General features: G+C 46.2%; 1 protein-coding gene across 2 annotated transcripts in view; it reads right to left on the bottom strand.

The window, feature by feature from the left end:
* NUP214 (nucleoporin 214) overlaps nt 1-21,592 on the bottom strand; it is a 106,720-nt gene that overhangs the window by 71,944 nt on the left and 13,184 nt on the right. For both annotated transcript variants that reach the window (XM_047768719.1, XM_047768718.1), the window contains exons 10-14: nt 19,049-19,175; nt 17,807-17,968; nt 8,804-9,281; nt 6,324-6,499; nt 3,971-4,065 (exon numbers count right to left, since the gene is read on the bottom strand). In XM_047768719.1, coding sequence (XP_047624675.1) covers nt 3,971-4,065; nt 6,324-6,499; nt 8,804-9,281; nt 17,807-17,968; nt 19,049-19,175 — 1,038 coding nt within the window. The remainder of the gene's footprint in view (nt 1-3,970; nt 4,066-6,323; nt 6,500-8,803; nt 9,282-17,806; nt 17,969-19,048; nt 19,176-21,592) is intronic.

Below are 21,592 nucleotides of genomic sequence, written 5' to 3'. Positions count from 1 at the left end.
TACAAGGAAAGCAAGCAGGACCATCCCAGGAGGGAGCACGGGGGCTGCTTGAGCTGAGACAGCCCCAAAGCCCTCTCTGGCCACTGCCGCTGAACTGAGACCTGAAGTAAGGGGGAAAGCACGGGAAGTTTTAGGCACCAAGATAAAGTGAGAGCAAGCAGTCTGCATTTTATTCTGCGGGTTGGGAAACTACCCGCGGAGTTTCAGCAGAGTGCAAACTATCCTTAGACTTATGATATTAAAAGCTCCCTCCTGCTGCTAAATAGAGCGTGGGTGACACTGGGAGGCAGGAAAAGAAAACAGGGAGGAGGGCAGGAGGCTGAAGAGGGAAGAGACGGTAACAGCAAGAGGCAGATGCGGATTTTTTTTTTTTGCCCCCCCCTCCTTTTTTTTTGAGCTGCACCCGTGGCATTTGGAGGTTCCCAGGCTAGAGTTCGAATCGGAGCTGTAGCTGCTGGTCTACGCCACAACCACAGCAATTCAGGATCCAAGCTGCATCTGCAATCTACACCACAGCTCATGGCAATGCCAGATCCTTAACCCACTGAGCAAGGCCGGGGATCAAACCTGCATCCTCATGAATGCTAGTCAGATTCATTAACCTCTGAGCCACGACAGGAACTCCCAGAGATGGATTTTTGACATATACCATGTCACAGAGTAGAGCTGGCAAGACCTCTGTCAGCCTGGATTGAAGGAGGTGCTATTTAAAAGAAGACTCTAGGGAGTTCCCGGTGTGGCACAGCGAAAACAAATCCAACTAAGAACCATGAGGCTGTGGGTTCAATTCCTGGCCTCGCTCAGTGTGTTAAGGATGTGGTGTTGCCACAAGCTGTGGTGTAGGCCGAAGACTTGGCTCGAATCTGATGTTGTGACTGTGGTGTAGGCTGGTAGCTGTAGCTCTGATTGGACCCCCTAGCCTGGGAACCTCCATATACCATGAGAGTGGGCCTAAAAAGCAAAAAAACATAAATAAACAAAAGAGGATTCTAGGATGACTTCTGCACTGGAGGTTTCAGCAAACTATCTGGTTAGTGCTGCTTACTAAATTGGGAATTCTAGAAAAGGAATGGGTTCTGGGGAAGACAGAAATTAAGAGTTCTGCTGTAGAGATGTGATCGTCTGAGATGGCTTTCAGATTACTGACAGAGTCTGTAGACTGCATAAGCATTCAGCAAAACAGCTTTATTTAATAAATACTATGTATCATGCATATGCCAAAAGCGATACCTATAAACCAGGCATTTACTATGCGGTCCACACGGTTGTGTGCTGGGGGCAGGAAGGGGTTTGACTGGGGGGGAGAGAGAGAGAGAGAAAAGACAGGACCACTGTGCTGAGGGCACTCATGTAATCAAGTGGGAAATGGACAGAAAATTCTCTAAAATGGGTAAAAGGAGTTCCCAACTAAAATTAAACCACAAAAATAAACTGAGGTGAAAGACTACAGATCTGAACATGGAAAGTAAGGAGTTCTCATTGTGATGCAGAGGAAATCAATCCAACTAGTATCCATGAGGATGTGGGTTTGATCCCTGGCCTTGCTCAGTGGGTTAAGGATCTGGCGTTGCCATGAGCTGTGGTGTAGGTCACAGATGCAGCTCAGATCCCACGTTGCTGTGGCTGTGGTGTAGGCCAGGAGCTACAGCTCCAATTTCACCCCTGGACTGGGAACTTCCATATGCCATGGGTGCAGCCCTAAAAAGCAAAAATAGATAAATAAGTAAAATAATAAAGATTTTTAGAAAAACGTGGGAAAGTATCATTTTGACCTTGGAATAGGAAATGATTTTTAAATAGACCACAAAAAGCAATCATCATAAAAGAAAAAGTGCTATATTGAATTATTTTAAAACTACGAACTTGTCGTCATCCAAAGAAACCAGAGAAAGTAAAGACAATCAGAGAGTGAGAAAGCATTTGCATCCTGTGTGTGTGTGTGTGTGTGTGTGTGTGTGTGTGTGTCTGTTTGCCTATGAGTGTGTGTATCGAACAAGGAAGGAACTTTTACAAATCAGTAAGAAAAAGACAACCCAACAGAAAAATGGGTAAAAGGAGGTCCCATCATGGCTCATCAGAAACAAATCTGACTGGCATCCATGAGGATACAGGTTCAATTCCTGGCCTCGCTCAGTGGGTTAAGGATCTGGCACTGCTGTGAGCAGTGGTGTAGGCCGCAGATGCGGCTTGGATCCTGAGGTGCTGTGGCTGTGGCGTAGGCCGGCAGCTGTAGCTCTGATTCAACCCCTAGCCTGGGAACCTCCACATGCCGCTGGTGAGGCCCTAAAAAGACAAAAAAAAAAAAAAAAGAGAGAGAAATGGGTAAAAGACTTGAATAGACACCCAGTAAAAGTAAAAGAAGACAATCAAATGGCTAAGAAGTATGAACCATACCCAAAAAAAAGCTCAATTTGGGAGTTCCCTGGTGGTCTCGTGGTTAGGACTCAGTGTTTTCACTGCTGCAGCCCAGGTTCAATCCCTGGACTGGGAACTGAGACCCCACATCAAGCCACTGCACGCCATGTGCCCCCACCCCAAAAAGGTCAATTTTACTACTCATCAGGGAATCAGGAAAATACTAATTAGAACCATAAAAATACAACAACAGTATCAAATGAAAAACAGAGAGATGGATAAGGCTGCAGAGCAGCTGAACTCTTGCACACTCCTGGTGGGACTTTACTGAAGAGGAAGATATGCATATTCCGCGCCCCTATAACTCCACTTCTAGGTATCTGCCCAACAAAACTGCACGCATATATTCCCCCAAAGATATCAACTAGCACGGTCATGACAGCACCATTCACAAGAACATAAACCTGGAAACCACTCGATGCCTGTCAAAGGCGGAATGAAACTTGTAGTGTAGTCACCAATGAATTCTACACAAGACATGCAAGAATCCCACAAACATAGCGCTGAGCACAACAGCCAGGTTCGAGAGCGTATGCTGTGTGATTCCACTTTACAGAAGATACAAACAGGCTACCCGAAGCTGTGTGTTGGAAATCCTAACAGTGAGACCCCTTTGGCAAGGGCAGGGACTGGAAGGGCACACATGAGGGGGAATTCTGGGATCCTCATAATGTTCTTTGGGGGGGGGGGCACGTCTGTGGCATGCCCTAGTTCCCAGGTCAGGGATTGAAACCACGCCACAGCAGCAACCTGAGCTACTGCAATGACAATGCCAGGTCCTTAATTCACTGTGCCACCAGGGAACTCCACAATGCGCTATTTTTTGATCTGGGTGTTGGTTACCAAGGTGTATTCAGCTGATGACAATTTGTCGAGATGTACGTGTATCATATGTATTCTTTTTTTTCCTCTTATGTGTATTATATGTCAGTAAAAAGGCAACCCTGAGCTGTTACAAAAAGGCAGAGGAAAGAGGCGTTACTTTGGGATTGAGACAAAAAAAACAGGCTCTACAATCTTTTCAGACAGAAAGAGAATACAACATAGGTAACATATAACACAGGTAAGTTCAGGAACCAGCAGGGAAAACAATTCTGAGATTCTAGAGTTGAGATAAACGGCTTTCATGAGCACACATCAGAAATACCAAATGCTCATACTTTAATATTTCCTATCACATAATCCTAAATACCATTTCAAAGGTGTGAATTTTAAAACACAAAAACCCACTTAATAGACATGTATGGGGAGTTTCTGTCATGGCTCAGTGGAAATGAATCCGACTAGTATCCATGAGGATGCAGGTTTGATCCCTGGCCTCGCTCAGTGGGTTACGGATCCGGTGTTGCCATGAGCTGTGGGGCAGGTTGCAGACACGGCTCGGATCTGGCATTGCTATGGCTGTGGCACAGGCTGGCGGCTGCAGCTCCAATTCAACCCCTAGCCTGGGAACCTCCATATGCCATGGGTGTGGCTCTAAAAAGATTTAGAAAAAAAAAAAGACTTGGGGTAGTACATGAATAAGCACAGCACTATAGGCTGAGATTAAACATACCTGAGCAGAGCCTGGCTTGGCCACCGGAGGGGTTATCCTAGGTGATTTCTGCACCAGCGAGGGCACTGGATTTGGGCTGCCCTGGGAGGATCGTGCTGCCAGAACAAGAAGAAACAGCATTTATTCCCATGATTTCTCCCATCACAAATGTTCTCTCCTAAATCTAAAGAAGTAAGTTTCTCATTGTCCCTGGACCCCCCTTAAAATCTTTGTTACCAAGAGTGAGATCCACAGTTACAAAGTAACTAAAAAACATCTGTTACATTTTTAGACAACAAACTCTTTTATGAAGCAGATAAAACCGCAGTGTCTCTGATCGTAGGTATGCGCATTTGTGTGCAGGCCCAGAAGGCTGTCTGCTTGGCCCGCCCTTACTCCCATCTGGCTCCTGATGCACCTCTGGGAACTGGGAACGAAGGCTAAAAACCCCATCACCTTGTAAGAATGCACAGGGTCCTCAGGACCCTCCTGGAAGCCTCAAGGACAAGTCCTGCCCTGGGGCACATCAGAACCACCTAGGAGCTTTTAAAAAAACAAATGCACCAGAACTCACACCCAAGCTGCCTCTCCAAAGAGCCTGACTAAATGGCCAGGGAGGGGATCCTCCAGTGTGTCTGCGGTGTGACAGGGACTGCAATCCAACAGCCAAGAACCCATCAAACTGGCAATGGGGGTAGGGAGACCTGAGTGGCAAGCAGTGCAAAGGGAGAGAATGCACTGCGTTACGGCTCAGGTTTTCACTCCCAAACTGTACAGAGAGGTGCAAAGACTAAAGTAAGGCTTGTTAACATTTTAGGTCACAGACAGGTGCTTTTCAGAATTTGATGAGAAGTCCCAGCACGAGATGACTTTGGCAAACTCCCGAAGGCAGCCCTTTCTCCTGAGCAATAGGTAAGAGTGAAGATTTCAGGAATTTCATAGCTCAGTGCCTGCTCAGTATCTCCCAAGGTAAAATTATTCCTGACGCTCAAACACCAAGTGGCCACCCCACCTGGCTGGGTATGATCACTGGCAAGCATGGAAACAAGCAACTTAAAAACTGATCCAACAAACACCATCCCGACCATGTGAGCAAACAGACACCACTCAAGTCAGGGTAAGAGGCAAGCATGAGACGTGCTGCGTGTCACCTACACGGTCTTACTGCCCAAATGGCTGCACGTCCATCCCACTACGTGAAAACTCTTAAATCCAAAATGAGGGAAGGTCCACGCAACTACTGCCTGACCGCTTCACAAATGGTAACGTTGAAAGACAAAAATCGTGAAAAACGCAGACTAACAAGACAAAACTGGAATATAATGCGTGGCCCTTGGAGTTCCCGACGTGGCTCAGTGGAAACGCATCTGACTGGCATCCATGAGAATGCAGGTTCCATCCCTGGCCTTGCTCCGTGGGTTAAGGATCTGGCATTGCTGTGAGCTCTGGTGTAGGTTGCAGATGTGGCTGCACTGCTGTGGCTGTGGTGTAGGCCAGCAGCTGCAGCTCCTATTCAACCCCAAGCCTGGGAAACTCCATATGCTGTGGGTGCGGCCCTAAAAAGACACTAATACTAATAGTAGTAATAATACTAATAAGTGGTCTTTGAGTGGTTCCTGGATTGGAGAGAGGAAAAAAAGCTATAAAGAGCATCACTGGGACAACTGTGGAAATGCGAATATGGGTTGCAGACTGGATTATTATTAAATTTCCTCCATGTGATCAGGTACTGAGTGCCCTTGTGTTTAGGAGAGATACGCTGAAGTTCTTAGGGGTGAAGTGTTTCCTGTCTGCAATTAACTTTCAAATGTTTTAGAAAAAAATTACATTAAAAAAGAAACCCAAAAAGCAAATGGTGCAAAATGTTCACAAGTGTGCTGAATCTCAGGAAAGGGCATAGTCTACAGTAAAGGCAGTTTATAATCTACGCCCCTTTTCCGCAGGTTTGAGAGGAGAAAAAGATAGGCTAGCTACATTTGCTCATGGCGTTTTATAATGTACTTCAACTTGGCTGTAATCATTATTTCCACTGATGCTCTGTACTTAGCAAATGGGCTTGCAGTAGGGCCGAGGGGGAAACCCAAAGGCCACCGGCGGAAACGAGCACAGAGCCACCGCGGGCCCTCCTCCTCTGCGAGGCTCAAAGCACCGCTCTGTGACGGGCCCTCACGTGCGGCGGGCTCTGCCTGAAGACAAATGCCCCACAGACAGGGACACGCATCGAGGCAGCGCCCCGAGCCACGGCAGTGACAAGGCCGGATCCTTAACCACTAGGCCCCCAGGGAACTCGCAGCCAGGAGTCTTAAACAACTTGGAGAAACCGGACTCTGAGAGCCCAGGACTGAGCTCGAAAGCAGTCTGCTCAACACCCTACCTGCCGACGGGGAGCCCGAGGACTTGGACGACACGCACGTGGCTGAGGCCGAGAGGGGCGCGGGGTGGTTGAGGGCTCCAGAGGAGGCCGGCTTCGAGGCAGAGAAGGGCAGCATGGAGGGCGCGCTCTGTGAGCTGTGCACCGGAGCTGGAGCCGCGGGGGCCGAGGCAGTAAACCTGGAAAGGGCAGCCCGAACGGATGAGAAGAGCCCGCTGCTACGAGATCCTTTCACGCGGGTCACGAGCGATCAAAGGATAACTCACCATCCACACTTTTTGGCCTTCATGAAATGCTAACATTTAGGTATTTATTATAAGACGTGAAAGCTGCAGGAAAACATTTACCATCTGTTTATTTGGAATGAAAAATCCAGTGAAAATATCAAATAAGGACTTAAGATGATGCAGCTAAGTTCATCATGAAATAAAATACTCGTTTTCTACTCTTGAATCAAGCTGAGGGAAAAAAGGGGCAGGACTCAACTGTGCATAAGAGAGAGACTCAACTGCCAAGAAGATTCCCGAGACCTCGCTGTGGGGTGACCATCTCTAGGGAGTGAGAAAGGGAGAGGAGAGCAGGTCACACCTGGGGATGCTGACGGTCTACTGGGAAGGGCGAGTTAGGGAAGGGAAGCTTCATTTAAAGAGCAAAATCTAGGGAGTTCCCCTCCTGGCTCGGCAGAAATGAGTCTGACTAGTATCCATGAGGATGTGGGTTCGATCCCTGGTCTCGCTCAGTGGGTTAAGGATCTGGCGTTGCCATGAACTATAGTGTAGGTCGCAGATGTGGCTCAGATCCCGCATTGCTGTGTGTGGTGTAGGCCAGCGGCTACAGCACCAATTCAACCCCTAGCCTGGGAACTGCCAAACTACTCCACGGGCACAGCCCTAAAAAGCGAAAAAACAAAACAAAAAAATAAATAAATAAAATAAAACAGCAGCAAATGTTTGTAAACAATCTCAGTATCTACATGACTGGTCAGCTAAGTTACAGTGTGGCCCACAAAACAGAATACTAGACAACCAACAGAATGAAGTGGCTAGGTGACAGTTCAATATAATGAACAATGACAGTGGCCAGTACCCCCCCGCCCCCACTGCAGTAACAGGAGATAACACAAAAGAGTGGGGGGGAAGCTGGTAGTGTTTATACTCAATGGCTACCTTGGGAAGGGTTGTAGGTTTAAGGGGTTACTTCTCTCAACAAGCTTACATTCTAGTGGTGAGAACAGAACAAGAAGTAAAACGTAAGCCTAGTGTGTCAGTAGGACCCAGACCTGGAGGAAACTAGAGTAACAGGCTAATGCGTCTGGACTGCACTCAAAGAGAGGCAAGAAGCCACTGGGGACTGTCACGCTTGAGACTCACCGATGCAGTTACAATTTCACAAGGTCACCTGGTGGCTATGTGGAAAAGAGTTCAGACAGAGTCAAGACTGAACACAGAGGGAGAGGACCAAAGAGAATCAAGCTCCTTAGGCGATTACAGTCTGGATTTACTTCTTTTTTTTTTTTTTTTTTTTAGTAAGGAATATCTCCTATGTTTAAAATCTGAAAGACAGGCAAAAAAAAAAAAAAAAAAAAAGGAGTTCCCATCTTGGTGCAGCGTTAACGAATCTGACTAGGAATCATGAGGTTTCAGGTTCAATCTCTGGCCTCACTCACTAGGTTAAGGATCTGGCGTTACCATGAGCTGTGGTGTAGGTTGGCAGCAACAGCTTCAATTAGACCCCTAGCCTGGGAACTTCCATAGGCCATGGGTGCAGCCCTAAAGAGACAAAAGACTAATTAATTAAATAAAATCTGAAAAGCTGTAATGCCATTAACAGCAACATGGATGGAACTAGAGATTCTCATACTAAGTAAAGTAAGTCAGAAAGAGAAAGACAAATACCATATGGTATCACTTATATGTGGAATCTAAAACTTGACACAGATGAACCCAACTACAAAACAGAAACAGACTCACAGACATGGAGCAGAGACTTGTGGTTGCCGAGGGAGGGAGTGGGATGGACAGGGAGTTTGGGGTTAGTAGAGGAAAACTACTACATTTAGAATGGATAAGCAATAAGGTCCTGCTGTACAGCACGGGGAACTCTATCCAATCATTTATGATGGAACATGATAGAAGATAATATGAGAAACAGAACGTGTGTATATATGTATAACTGGGTCACTGTGCATACAGCAGAAATTGACAGAACACTGTAAATCAACTGTAGTAAAAAATTTTTAAAAACCTGAAAAAGTAAAACAAGCACTTATATATAAACTTCTAAGAGTCATGTATAAAATTCTAAGAGACTCTTCTGGACTCTGTCCACTGATGCAATGCCAACATTTCACGTTGTCTGAATGTTTACAAGTTGCAAAAAAAGGTAAAAAGAAAAGAAAATCTACTCACTAACTCCACTCAGTGACTCTACTTCAGTGAATAACCAGCACGGTTGCTACCCGTCAGACTTTCGGTGTCACTTACTTTTCGCTAAGGTTGACCTTGACCGCAGACGCTGATGGCGGGAAGGTGGGCTTCATTCCTATGTTTGGAGTGGACACACTTGGCATCGGTGTGCTTTCCAGGGTAGGCTTAAAACCCGATGATCCGAAGGAGAACGAGGCCGATGGTGGTGCCATGGGAGAGGCCGCAGGGGTGAGCGTGAGGGAAGCTGGAGGAGGAGGAGGCGCGAAAGAGAAGCTGGCTGCGCCAGAGCCCGGGGCCGCTTTGGAGCTGTCAGAGCCACTGGAGAACGGAGGGGCCTCCCCAGCGACAGGACCAGATGCTTTCGAGGATGAAGAACCAAAGGAGAACACGGCAGGGGCTCCCACGGCGGGAGGCAAGGAGAAGGTGGAGGCGGGAGCCGCCGGTGGTGAGGGCAGAACAGAGGCAGGAGCTACGGCTGCTGGAGCATCGAGCTTCTGTGGGGCCTGAGAGGAGGTTGGGGTGGAAGGGGTGCTTCCTGCAACGAGAAGCAGGGAGAAAAAGGAAGGGAGGAGTTAACCCTGTAACAACGGAGGGCGACGAACACAACATGGCGGAAAAGGGCTTGTGGTGGCGGAACGGAGCCAGAGACAACGGTCCCTACTTAGGAAGAAAAACAAAAGGAAATGGAGTTGATGGGGGAGTTTCCAGAGCAAAGAGTCCATATGGTAAGACGCACAAACCTTAGAAGGAAAAAGGAAATGGGAAAAGATTATTAGACCACTAGGATTTCATGAATACCCATAAGGAGGAACACAGAAAAAATACACTTTTCAGAATTCCTGTCATGACTCAGGGGTTAACAAATCCGACTAGGAACCATGAGGTTGCAGGTTCGATCCCTGCCCTTGCTCAGTGGGTTAAGGAACTGGCGTTGCTGTGAGCTGTGGTGTAGGTTGCAGACGTGGCTCAGATCGCGTGTTGCTGTGGCTCTAGTGTAGGCCAGTGGCTACAGCTCCGATTCGACCCCTAGCCTGGGAACCTCCATATACCTCGGGAGCGGCCCTAGAAAAGGCAGAAAGACAAAAAAAAGAAAGAAAAGAAAAAATATACTTTTCAATGTAACAATGAAAAACAAGCCATTCTACAATATTTTGCTAACTAGGAAAAAACTTTAATTCAGACCTACACCTCAGAACAGTCACTAAAACAACTCCAGGTTAATGAAGAAATACACATATGTAAAAGCACACATATATATACATACGTATCTCAAAACAAAGGTGGAGTTCCCTTCGTGGCTCAGTGGTTAACAAACCTGACTAGGATCCATGAAGCCGCAGGTTCGATCCCTGTCCGTCCTCGTTAGGGACCCAGCTTTGCCGTGAGCTGTGGTATAGGTCTCAGATGCAGCTCGGATCCCGTGTTGCTGTGGCTGTGGTGTAGGCCGGCAGCTGCAGCTCCAATTCAACCCCTGGCCTGGGAACCTCCATATGTCACAGGTGTGGCCCTAAAAAGCAAAAAGAAAAAAAAAAAACAACCCAAAAACCAAAGGAGACAAAAAGTGGGTTAAGTCTCTGAGAGTCTAACAACATGATAAACTTAAATGTGACCCCCCTCAAAAAAAAAAAAAATCACAAAAGATAAAGATGTGACTATGTACAAAAAGTTACATAACTTAAAGGCAAATAAAAAAAAAAAAAACCTCTGCAGCAAATGACAATGTATTTTTTTAAAGCTGATGCAAAGTGAAATTTTAAAAATTTCAAGATTTTAGGAGGAAAGGATTAAGATGGCAGAATAGAAGGACTGGAGCTCAACTTCTCTCCTAAAAACAACAAAATTCACAACTAAAGGCTGAGCAATCTCCACACAAATGGACTGGGAACCTTAAGATACCCTACTCCAGAAGAAAAAGAGGAGGCCACCTCAAGAGGTAGGAGGGGTGACTTCACGATATAAACAACCCCATACCTCCCGGGTGGGAAGCTCCACAGACTGAAAACTAACTGGTTCACGGAGACTCACCTACAGGAGTGAGAGTTCTGAGCCCCACATCGAACCCTCACGTGCAGGGATCTAGCACTGGGAGCAAGAGCCCCTGGAGCATCTGGCATTGAAGGCCAGTGGGGAGTGTGCGCAGGACTCCACAGGAAAAGGAGACCCCATTCTTAAAAGGCGCACACAGACTGTCACATGCACTGGGTCCCAGGGCAGAGCGAGGTCTCCATAGGAATCTGGGTCAAACCTACTGCAGTTCTTGGAGGACATCCTGGGAAAAACAGGGGTGAACGTGGCTTGTTGTGAGGGAGGGACACTGAAGGCAAAACTCTCGGAAATATTCAGCAGCTGCCTTTCTCTGGAGGGGGCCATTCTGGGAAAACCTGGCCCCACCCTTCAGTCAGCCTGAGAAGCCCCAGGGCAAACAACAACCCAGGTGGCATCACAGCCCCGCCCCTCAGTAAACATCTGCCTAAAGACCCCCCAGGCACACAGCTGCCTCTGATCCCATCCACAGACTAAGCCCCACCCACCAGAGGGATGAGAATCAGCTCCACCTACCAGCGGGCAGGCATCAGACCCTCCCATCAGGAAGCCTACAGCAAGCCCCCATACCGACTTCAGCCACAAGGGGGGCAGACACCAGAAGGAAGAGAGGCTACAACTCTATTATCTGTAAAAAGGTCACCACGCCAAAAACCTATAAAAATGAAAAGACAGAGAACTAGAACTCAGATGAGGGAGAAAGGAAAAACCCCAGAAAATCAGCTAAGTGATCAGGAGATTCTCAGCCTCCAGGAAAAAGACTTTAGACTGTCGATGCTGAAGATGATGCAAGACATTGGAAATAAACTGGAGGCAAAGATGGATAACTTACAGGAGACACTGACCAAAGAGATACAAGATATAAAACTTAAACAAGAAGAGATGCAAAATACAATAACTGAAATAAAAAATTCACTAGAAGCAGCAAACAGCAGAATACAGGAGGCAGAAGAACGAATAAGCGAGGTGGAGGACAGATTAGTGGAAATTATGGATGCAGAACAGAAAGGAGAGAAAAGATTGAAAACAAATGAAGAGAGTCTCAGAGAACTCTGGGACAACGTTAATTGCACCAACATCCGTATTACAGGGGCGCCAGAAGGAGAAGAGAGACAGAAGGGGACAGAAAAACTATTCCAAGAGATAATAGCCGAAAACTTGCCTCACATGGGAAAGGAACCACTCACTCAAATCCAGGAAGCACGAGTACCATATAAAATAAACCCAAGGAGGAATACACGGAGACACATACTAATCAAACTGACCAAAATTAAAGACAAAGAGAAAATCTTGAAAGCAGCTAGGGAAAAGAAACAAGTAATATACAAGGGAACCCCAATAAGGTTACTGGCAGATTTTTCAGCAGAAACTCTGCAGGCCAGAAGGGACTGGCATGTTATACTTAATATGTTGAAAGGAAAAAACCTCCAACCAAGATTACTCTACCCAGCAAGGCTCTCTTTCAGATTTGAAGGAGAAAGCAAAAGCTTTGCAGATAAGCAAAAGCTGAGACAATGCAGCAACACTAAACCAGCCTTACAACAAATACTAAAGGAACTTCTCTAGGCAGGAAAGAAAAGACAGCAGCAGGAAACAAAAATTCCACACATGACAAGGCTCACCAATAAAGGTATATATACAGTAAAGATACGAAATCATCCATGCACAATTACACCACCAAAATCAGAAACCATGAGAAGAGGTGGGTACAAATGCAGGACACTGGAGATGAACTTGCAATTGAGAGAACAACAACTTAAAACAATCTCGTATACATAGAGACTCTTGTATCAAAATTTCAGAATAACTGCAAACCAAAAATCTACAATTGATACACAAACAAGGAATCTCTGGAGAAGAAATAGATCTCATAGTAAATAAGTGCATAATCCACCATGAAAGGGGTCATTTGACATCATTCTTGGAATGCTGAAGTCTTCTTAGAACGGATTCTGATTTCCACTCCATCAAAGAATTTATGATAATTATAATTAATGCAACTGTACAATTAAATAATACAGTTCTACAATCACATTATTAATAACCATTTCTCTCCAAGGTACAATGTAAGGTCTATAATGTCTTGTTTATCACATCACCTAGAATGGTGTAATGCCTATATTGAAGAATCAATAAGATGTAACAAATTGTGAGGACATATTTATATAGTTACACTGTTTTTTAACCAATTTATGCATTTTATATTTTACTTATTTTCAGAGGGTATATTATTTTTGTTATTCTTACCAGTTGAGTTATTCTTTTTATTATGCTATATAAAATATTTAATGGTATATAAGGCTTTCTTCTTTATAGATTTTAGTTGCATAATATACATAATTTTAATATAATGCTAATTTTTAAAGAAAAATTGAAATGTAATAGATAATACTAAATAGTAAAAATGTAAGCCGTACAAAATGGGATAAAGTATAGAATAAATTTCCTATTTGTCTCAGCATATTTTCCATTTCACTTCTCCAGAGGGAGTCACTTAATCTGTTTAAGATCCATGATATAATAATCTGTGTGAATGTAATTGCGTTTAAATATATGTATTTTATTCTGTAAAAAAATAAAAATTAAATTAAAAAAAGATTTTAACAGATATAAGCTGAGAATCCAATTTACAAAAAGAAAGTATATCCAACCACTCTAATCAAAGAAATATAAATTTAAATGAGGCACATTTTTGGTTGTCCTCTAAATTACCAAAATCTCAATATATATAACCCTCAAGTTTGAAAAGGTAAAACAAACCCAAAACATTTTATCGCTCCAGTAGGTACTAAATTAGGTACCTAATTCAGGCACAGTCTTAAAATATTTTAGCATTACGTCTCAAAAAATATAAAAAAAATGGAGTTCCCAAAGTGGCCGAGTGGTTAACAAACCCGACTAGTATCCATGAGGATGCAGGTTCAATCCCCGGCCTTGTTCAGTGGGTTAAGAATATGGCATTGCCATGAGCTGTGGTGTAGGTTGCAGATGTGGCTCAGATCCCGTGTTACTGTGGCTGTGGTGTAGGCCAGCGGCTACAGCTCCAATTCGACCTCTAGCCTGGGAACTTCCATATGCCGTGGGGGCGGCCATGAAAAAACAAACAAAAATATGTATATTTTTATGTATTTTAAGTGGGACCCTGGGAATTCCCACAGTAGCGCAGCAGAAACGAATCCGAGTAGTATCCATGAGGATGTGGGTTCAATCCCTGGCCTTGTTTAGTGGGTCAGGGGTCCAGTGTTCCATGACCTGTGGTGTAGGTCGTAGACACAGCTCAGATCCCAAGTTGCTATTGCTGGCGCAGGTCAGCAGCTACAGTTCCGATTCGACCCCTAGCCTGGTAACTTCCACATATCTCGGGTATAGCCCTAAAAAGCAAAAACCACCAAAAAACCAAAAAACAAATGGACTCAATAATCCCAATTCTAAGAATAAAGCCTATGAAAAATACCTAAAAAATAAAAAAATATTTAATACAACCCAAAAGATAAGATATATTCAACAGAATATTAAACACTCTTAGGATGAAGGTTCAATCTCTGGCCTCGCTCAGTGGGTTAAGGATCTGGCATTGCCGAGAACTGTGGTATAGGTTGCAGATGTGGCTCGGATCTGGCATTTCTGTGGCTGTAGTGTAGGCCGGCAGCTGTAGCTCTCACTCAACCCCTAGCCTGGGAACCTCCATATATCACAAGTGTGGCCCGAAAAAGACAAAAAATAAAAATAAAAAAATAAACTCTTAAATAAATCGTAAAAGCTACAGAAAAAGTTTATGTGGAAAACACTTAAAATATAAATTTAAAAAACTCTGGAGTTCATCAAGGCTCAGTGGAAACAAATCTGACTAGTATCCACAAGGATGCAAAAGAAATCAGAGGAATTCTCCCCCCTGAAAATGGAACTAACTACATGAAAACCATTACGCTGCTATCTGATCATGCAGCCCAGCATCCTTGGAGCTACGGTGTGGAGGTGGCCAGAAACACTGATGTCCTCTAAACCCACGACCCAGCCTCAGCCAGAGCTGGTGAACTGGGGGGGGCCTCTCCTCTCCCTGCCCCTCCTCCTGATATGTCTAGTGCCTCTGGACTAATAAGCACGAGGGAACATGGCGTTTCTCCAGGATGGGCAAGCAGAAAAAGTGGCCTTTGCTTGTTCCTGGGGGATAGGGGCTAGAAGCAAAGTCCCTCACACAGAAATCAATGTCCCCACCGTCACAGGGTACACTGCTTGTTACAGGCAGACCCGGCAACTGAGTGCAGGTGGAGTTCATGGGGCTCAGGAAAGACATGGAGTTCCCGCTGTGGTACAACATAAGGATCCGGCATTATTGCAGCGGAGGCATCGGTTGCAGCTGGAGCTCGGGGTCCATCCCTGGCCTGGGAACTTTATACGCTGTGGGTGCGGCCATAAGAAAAAAAGAGAGAGGAGTTCCCGTCGTGGCACAGTGGTTAACAAATCGACTAGGAACCATGAGGTTTCGGGTTCAGTCCCTGCGCTTGCTCAGTGGGTTAACGATCCGGCGTTGCCATGAGCTCTGGTGTAGGTCGCAGACATGGCTCGGATCCTGTGTTGCTGTGGCTCTGGTGTAGGCTGGCGGCTACAGCTCGATTAGACCCCTAGCCTGGGACCTCCATATGCCACGGGAGCGCCCAAGAAATGGCAAAAAAAAAAAAAAAAAAAAGAGAGAGAGAAAAACGTAACTCAGAGTACACACACTGCAGAAAATGAGATATCCCAACACGACATGGATGCGGTCCATGCAAGGCCCCTGGTATGCTTCTTGGGGTCACACTGCCAGCTGGTAGGAGCCCAAATACCCGAGTGGCTCTGTTTACAATGCACAACTTACTCTGTGTCGGAAGCAGTGAGAAAAGATTTCCTAAGGGTCTCAACCATATCCAACCCACTGCTCAACAGATGGTCTTTAATAGAGAACTGGTTACACTATGACCCTTTGTAGCCATATTAGAAGAGAAAAAAACTACTAGTTGTATACTCATAGAATTCAAAAAGAGGAATATTAGTGAAATTCCAAAATATGAAACTAGGCCCTTTTGAGCCCTCCTACAGTACTGCTGGGAATGGGAATTAGCACAGCCACTAGGAAAACAGTAGGCAAGTTCCTCAAAAAACTAAAGATAGAGTTACCATATGATCCGGCAACCCCACTCCTGGGCATATAGCCAAACAAAACTAGAGTTCGAAAAGCTCCATGCACCCCTATGTTCACAGCAGCACTATTTACAACAGCCAAGACATGGAAACAACCTGAACGTCCATCAACAGGTGACTGGATGAAGACGGTGTGGTACCTACACACCATGGACGACTACTCAGCCATCAGGAAGAATGAAATGACAGCATCTGCAGTAACACGGATGGACATAGAGACGATCGTACTAAGTCAGACAAATACCACAAGACCATCACTTACACGTGGGATCTAACCTATCTGTGAAACACAGACAGGCTCACAGACAGAGAGCACGGACTTGTGGTTGTCAACGGCGAGGACGACGCAAGAGGGAAGGATGGGGAGTTCGGGAGTAGCAGATGCGAGCTATTACATAGAGACCAAGTAAACAACAAGGTCCTACTGTATAGCACAGGGAGCTAGAGTCAGCTACATCCTGCCATAAATCGTGGTAACGCAAAAGAACACGAAAAATAGCACATAACTATACTTCAGCAATATTTTTTAAAAAGAAAAATGAAACAATACCCTTTTAGGAGTTCCCATGGTGGCTCAGCAGTAATGCACCGGACTAGTATCCAAGAGGATGCAGGTTCGATCCTGGCTTCACTCAGTGGGTTTAGGATCCAGTGTTGCTGCGGCTGTGGTGTAGGCCGGCAGCTGCAGTTTCGATTCCACCCATAGAACCTCCATATGCTACAGGTATTGCCCTAAAAGGCAAAAAAAAAAAAGGGGGAAAACCCCAATACCCCTTTAACACGTTTATTTCATTTTCACACGGGGTCATCACTGTAAAAAGCTAATGAAGAATATGCACATGAAGAACATGTACCAAAATGCTGACTGGCTACTGCCTGATGACCAACAGGCTCTAAAGTTGTTTTTGTTTCTTTTTTTTTTGTTTTTCTTTCTTTCTTTTTTTTTTTTTTTGCTTTGTAGGGCTGCACCCTTGGCATACAAAGGTTCCCAGGCTAGGGGTCGAATCAGAGCTACAGCTGCCAGCCTACGCCAGAGCCACTGCAATGCCAGAACCAGCCACGTCTGTGACCTACACCACAGCTCACAGCAACGCCGGATCCTTAACCCACTGAGCGAGACCGGGGATCGAACCCACAACCTCGTGGTTACTGGTTGGATCTGTTTCTGCTGCACCACAATAGGAACTCCCTATTTTTTGTATTTTCTAATTTTTCTCCAATAAAGTTCAAGTGCTATTTTCAAAGAGGAAGAAAGAAAAAAAAAAATCAAAGAAAATTAAATGTAAACAAAGAGAAAAGTTTCCACCATCCAGCAGTAGCCACTTTTTAGATTTTAGTATCTTTTTTGTTGGCCACACAGACAGCATATGTAAGTTCCTGGGCCAGGGATTGAACCTGCACGACGACAGTGACACAGGCCACTGCAGTGACAACACCAGATCCTTAACCCACTGTGTCCCAAGAGAGTGCCACAGATTTTATTCTTATTTTAAGTATTTTCTCTATGTCTATTTTTCTCAGAAAAAAGGACTCACACAACATACAGTGCTTTTTCATGGTATCGTTGGCTCTTTCCTTGTCAGTAAACATAAGGTTTTTCACAGTCCCTGGCATTTCACTCTACGGATGCACAATCTTTGATTTAATCACCCTCTCATGATTAAACAAAGCAAAGGCTGGAGAGAAAAGCCTGGGAGCGAGAGCAGGCAAGCGCGCGCCTGTGTTGGAGGAAGAGACGGGTCCTGCCGCGACAGCCGGACGGAGTGATGACAACCACCACTGTGTGTCCCTCCTGGACCAGCCGGGGGCGTCCCACAGGGAATGGGGGGCGGCACCCACCTGATGACTTGGGTTGTCGCTCTCCTTCTAACGAGAGCCGCTCTGGTGTCCTGAGGAGGGACCTGACGCCAGGATTTTGATTGATCATGTAAAATGGACAAAGCACACCGTCTGTCGAAAGCAGCATAAGAACTGGAGCAGGAGGAAGAGTCTTCTCATCATCTGTCAGAAAAGAAAACCAAGTGATAAAAGAGCCAAGTCAACGGAAGCCCAGGAGGAGAAGGCTGCCCTCGGCACGAGGGGCTTGACTGGACTCCTGGTCGACGACAGCTCCGGCTGCTTTGCTGAGAGTCAGATCTCAACAGCCATCACGCAACAGCTCTTTAAAGAAGAGCTACTGCCACGCAGATCGCCACGTCCTGCCAGCCCTACACAGAAGCCCTCGGCGCCCAGTGGCGGCTCTGACTCTCCCTCAAAGCCCTGACGTTTATGTGCGATCCAGGGTTGGGAGGTAGGTTTGACATTCCCCTGACCAAGACAGGCGTCTCCAGGAATCGAGTCGGCTAGTGAAAAATGACAGACTGGACTCTTGGGAAAACACACAGAAGTACACAGCAAAGCAAGGCAAACTACTTCACATGCATTCACAGCTGAACCATAAGCATGTCATTCTGCCAGTCAGGCCTTCAAGAGAACCAGGGGAAACAGGTGCATCAGACCAGAGAGGCTGACCGGGGCAAGGGGGCGGAACTTCGTGGTGCCCGACAAGGACGTCTCTCCACCAAGAGCAGAGACTATGTCCTCTCTTATGCTCGGATTTTGCGGGACTACAGCCCTGCCCGGGCTCCGCAGGGGAAAAGACAGACCCCGAGTATAGACGCAGGCCCCAGGGGAAGCCCGTGCTCGTGGCCTCCAATTTCTAATCGAAGCCTTCAAACTAGACAGTGGTGTGCAGCTCCCGCCGAGGGTGCTCTTCCCTTGGGAGGCACTGGGGAACCGGAAGGGACAAAGAAACAAAACTGGGAAAGCTGGCGTTCCGTGTTTCAGCCAGATTCTAAAGCGCCTGTGTGCGCGCGCACACTCAGGCAGCATCTGGCCTCGGAGGCATCACTGAATACCCATTCGAATTAGCTGAGTGCTGTCCCAATGCATTCCAGCTCCCTCTTCAAGTAGAAACGTGCCACAAGGTAAAAGCGAACGGCAGAAGAGACTCCGTCGTTAAAATGTAGACTCCCGACGGGAACGTCCACCACGACGGGAAGAGGACGACCGCTGCGCCAAGAGGCACTGCGCCGCACTTACTGACGGTGATTTCCACTTGGTTGGTAAAATCTATGGCGACTCCCACGGGCAGGGAATCATCACTCTTGTCTGTCACAGGCAGCTCAGCTCGACTCGAATCCTCTAGCAGCCAAGATTCCCAATTACTCTGGAAAAAAGAACAAGTAGAAGAAAATGCTATGTCGGTGAGAGCTCTCCCCACCGTCATTCAAATAGGAGAGAAGAAAAAAGACAACCCACTTGGTTTAGAGTCCCATGTTGAGCGAGACTCGGAAATCTGGAAACACAGTCTAAAAGCTGCGAGTCCCCCAGCACGCAAGGGGTTGCTTCTCCGAGTCAACCTCCCTATCTGCTCCTGGCCAACGGAGCTCCTACCTTCTCAATAAACGACCACTATTAGCAACACTCTCTGGCGATCATCCACCACACCCAGGCAGAGGCCTAAGCACCCTGGGCAAATCTAAAAGCTGTACCTGCTCCTGGAAATCTGGGATGGGGACCAGGAGCCCCAGGTGATCTCTACCGAGGTCCTGAACAGAGCAGCTTAGGAAGCCGGCCAGATGCCCTGTGCTCACGCGTCCACAGAGGCAGAAGGGAACCTCAGTCCTTGTCTTCCCGGCCCCCAGCGTCAGCTCCTCACGCCAGTCAATCTTCCGGCAATTAGACTTCTTGGGAAAACACATCTTTTCAATAAACTCCCCTTTTGCTCAAGCCTGCTTGAGTGGGATCTGTTCCTTGCAACAAGTGAGTCCTGATTTTTAAAAATCATGGACACTTCCTCTAATTTTTAATACTGACCAAAACCAGGCAGCATGAATCAAAGAAGGAGACTGCTCAATGAGAAACAAAAACAAAAAACTGCTCAGGAAAGGGAACATAGCTATGCAGTGAATAAGAGTCACGTTCACAGTAACAAACAAAATTGATTCCAACTTTGAAAAACAATCTACAGACAAAATAAAGAAGGCTTGATGATCACTACAGAATGCAAACAGTATCAGCTTTGATCGTGCAAAAAGCAAGACAGAGATGACAGCGGCTTGAAGGTGGGGGGAGAAGGTGTGTGGAGGCAAGCTGGGTGCGAGAATGTTCGTCAAGACCCAGAGACTCAGCAAGCACACCGTGACGGCGCCAGAAACGCAGGCAAAAATGTGTTACCGGGAAACTGCTCCTGCAGTTAACCCAAGAGCAGCAAAACAGACTGCGGAACTCTGGCCCGTGACCCGGAGAGCTGTGCGCTCCAGGTGGGCGACCCTGCCGCCCAGAGAAGGAAGGACAAAGGCTGAATGACTGAAGAGGCCTATGTATCTGTGCATGAGATGCATGCACATTTTTCAACTCAAAACCCTTAAAAAGAAAAGTTTCTGGCTGAAGAGTTGTGAGACATGGCCAGAATTCCTATCAGATGCACTTTGCAAGGAGACCAGACATAACCACTTGACAGATGGGAGAGGCGAGAGAAACAGGGTCAGGGATGACACTGTAAATTGCTGGTCGAGTAACTGAGGGATGGAGGTTAACCTACAAAGAGGGGGAAAGCAGGTATTGGGAGAAAAATAAGAGTTTAGTTATGGACATTATTAGTTTAAGATGCCACTTAAAAATTCAAGAAGAGCTGCCACTTAAGACAATTACATTTAAGATAGAAAAATACCCCTAGAACAAACTCCACTCTCTCACCGCACATGGTTCTTTGGCTTAGCACCTTATTGAACGTAGTGGTATTTAATTTGAATATCCACGTTATTTTATTTATCTTTGTTTTGGCTTTTTAGGGCCGCACACGTGGCATACGGAGGTTCCCAGGCTAGGGGTCGAACTGGAGCTGCAGCTGCTGGCCTTACCACAGCCCAGCAACATGGGATCCAAGCTGTGTCTGCAACCTACACCACAGCTCATGGCAACACTGGATCCTTAGCCCACGGAGTGAGGCTAGGGACCGAACCTGCGCCCTCATGGGTACTGGTCAGATTCACTTGCGCTGAGCCACGACGGTAACGCCTAGTCTGTTTCTTTTTGCCTAGTTCACTGTTTAGGGTATACCAAGGCCCTGTAACGAATACAGATCCAAAGACGTACTAGCCCAACATTAGGTTCTGGAGTTTGGGTGTTCAAGTTGGTCGAGCGGCTGTCCTACAAGCTTTGCTTCGGTATCCAGGCGCCTCGTCTGCGACTCAATAGCCATTACTTTGGTCCTTAACAAACTCTGCATCCAGGTGACAAAGGGAAAGGCGCGGAGGATGCCACGGAGTTGTGGGCCAGGCCCAGAGTCAGCACAGAACCTGCTGCCCCCCTGCAAGAGGCAGAGCTCGATCATGCGGACCAACGCCAAGGCAGCAGCAGAAAAATGGTTTATCATTTTAACATGCAGAAGTGAACGACACTTCAGGCCATTCTCCTGGTTTCCACAGCAGCAAAGAAGTCTTAAAAATTAGGAGACGTCTGATCTACTTGCTTTTGATTAGTATAACATGTAACTAACCTACAAAGTGCTCCGCATTCCTTTCTTACAATCCTTTACAAATGCGGAAGAGGCACTGAAATTTGGCTATTTTATTTTTTTGT

The sequence above is a fragment of the Phacochoerus africanus genome, chromosome 2 (genome assembly GCF_016906955.1).
Source record: "Phacochoerus africanus isolate WHEZ1 chromosome 2, ROS_Pafr_v1, whole genome shotgun sequence".
In the NCBI taxonomy this organism is placed as follows: Eukaryota; Metazoa; Chordata; class Mammalia; order Artiodactyla; family Suidae; genus Phacochoerus; species Phacochoerus africanus.
Note: the sequence above shows the minus strand (reverse complement) of the source record. Positions and strands in the feature narration are given on the sequence as shown.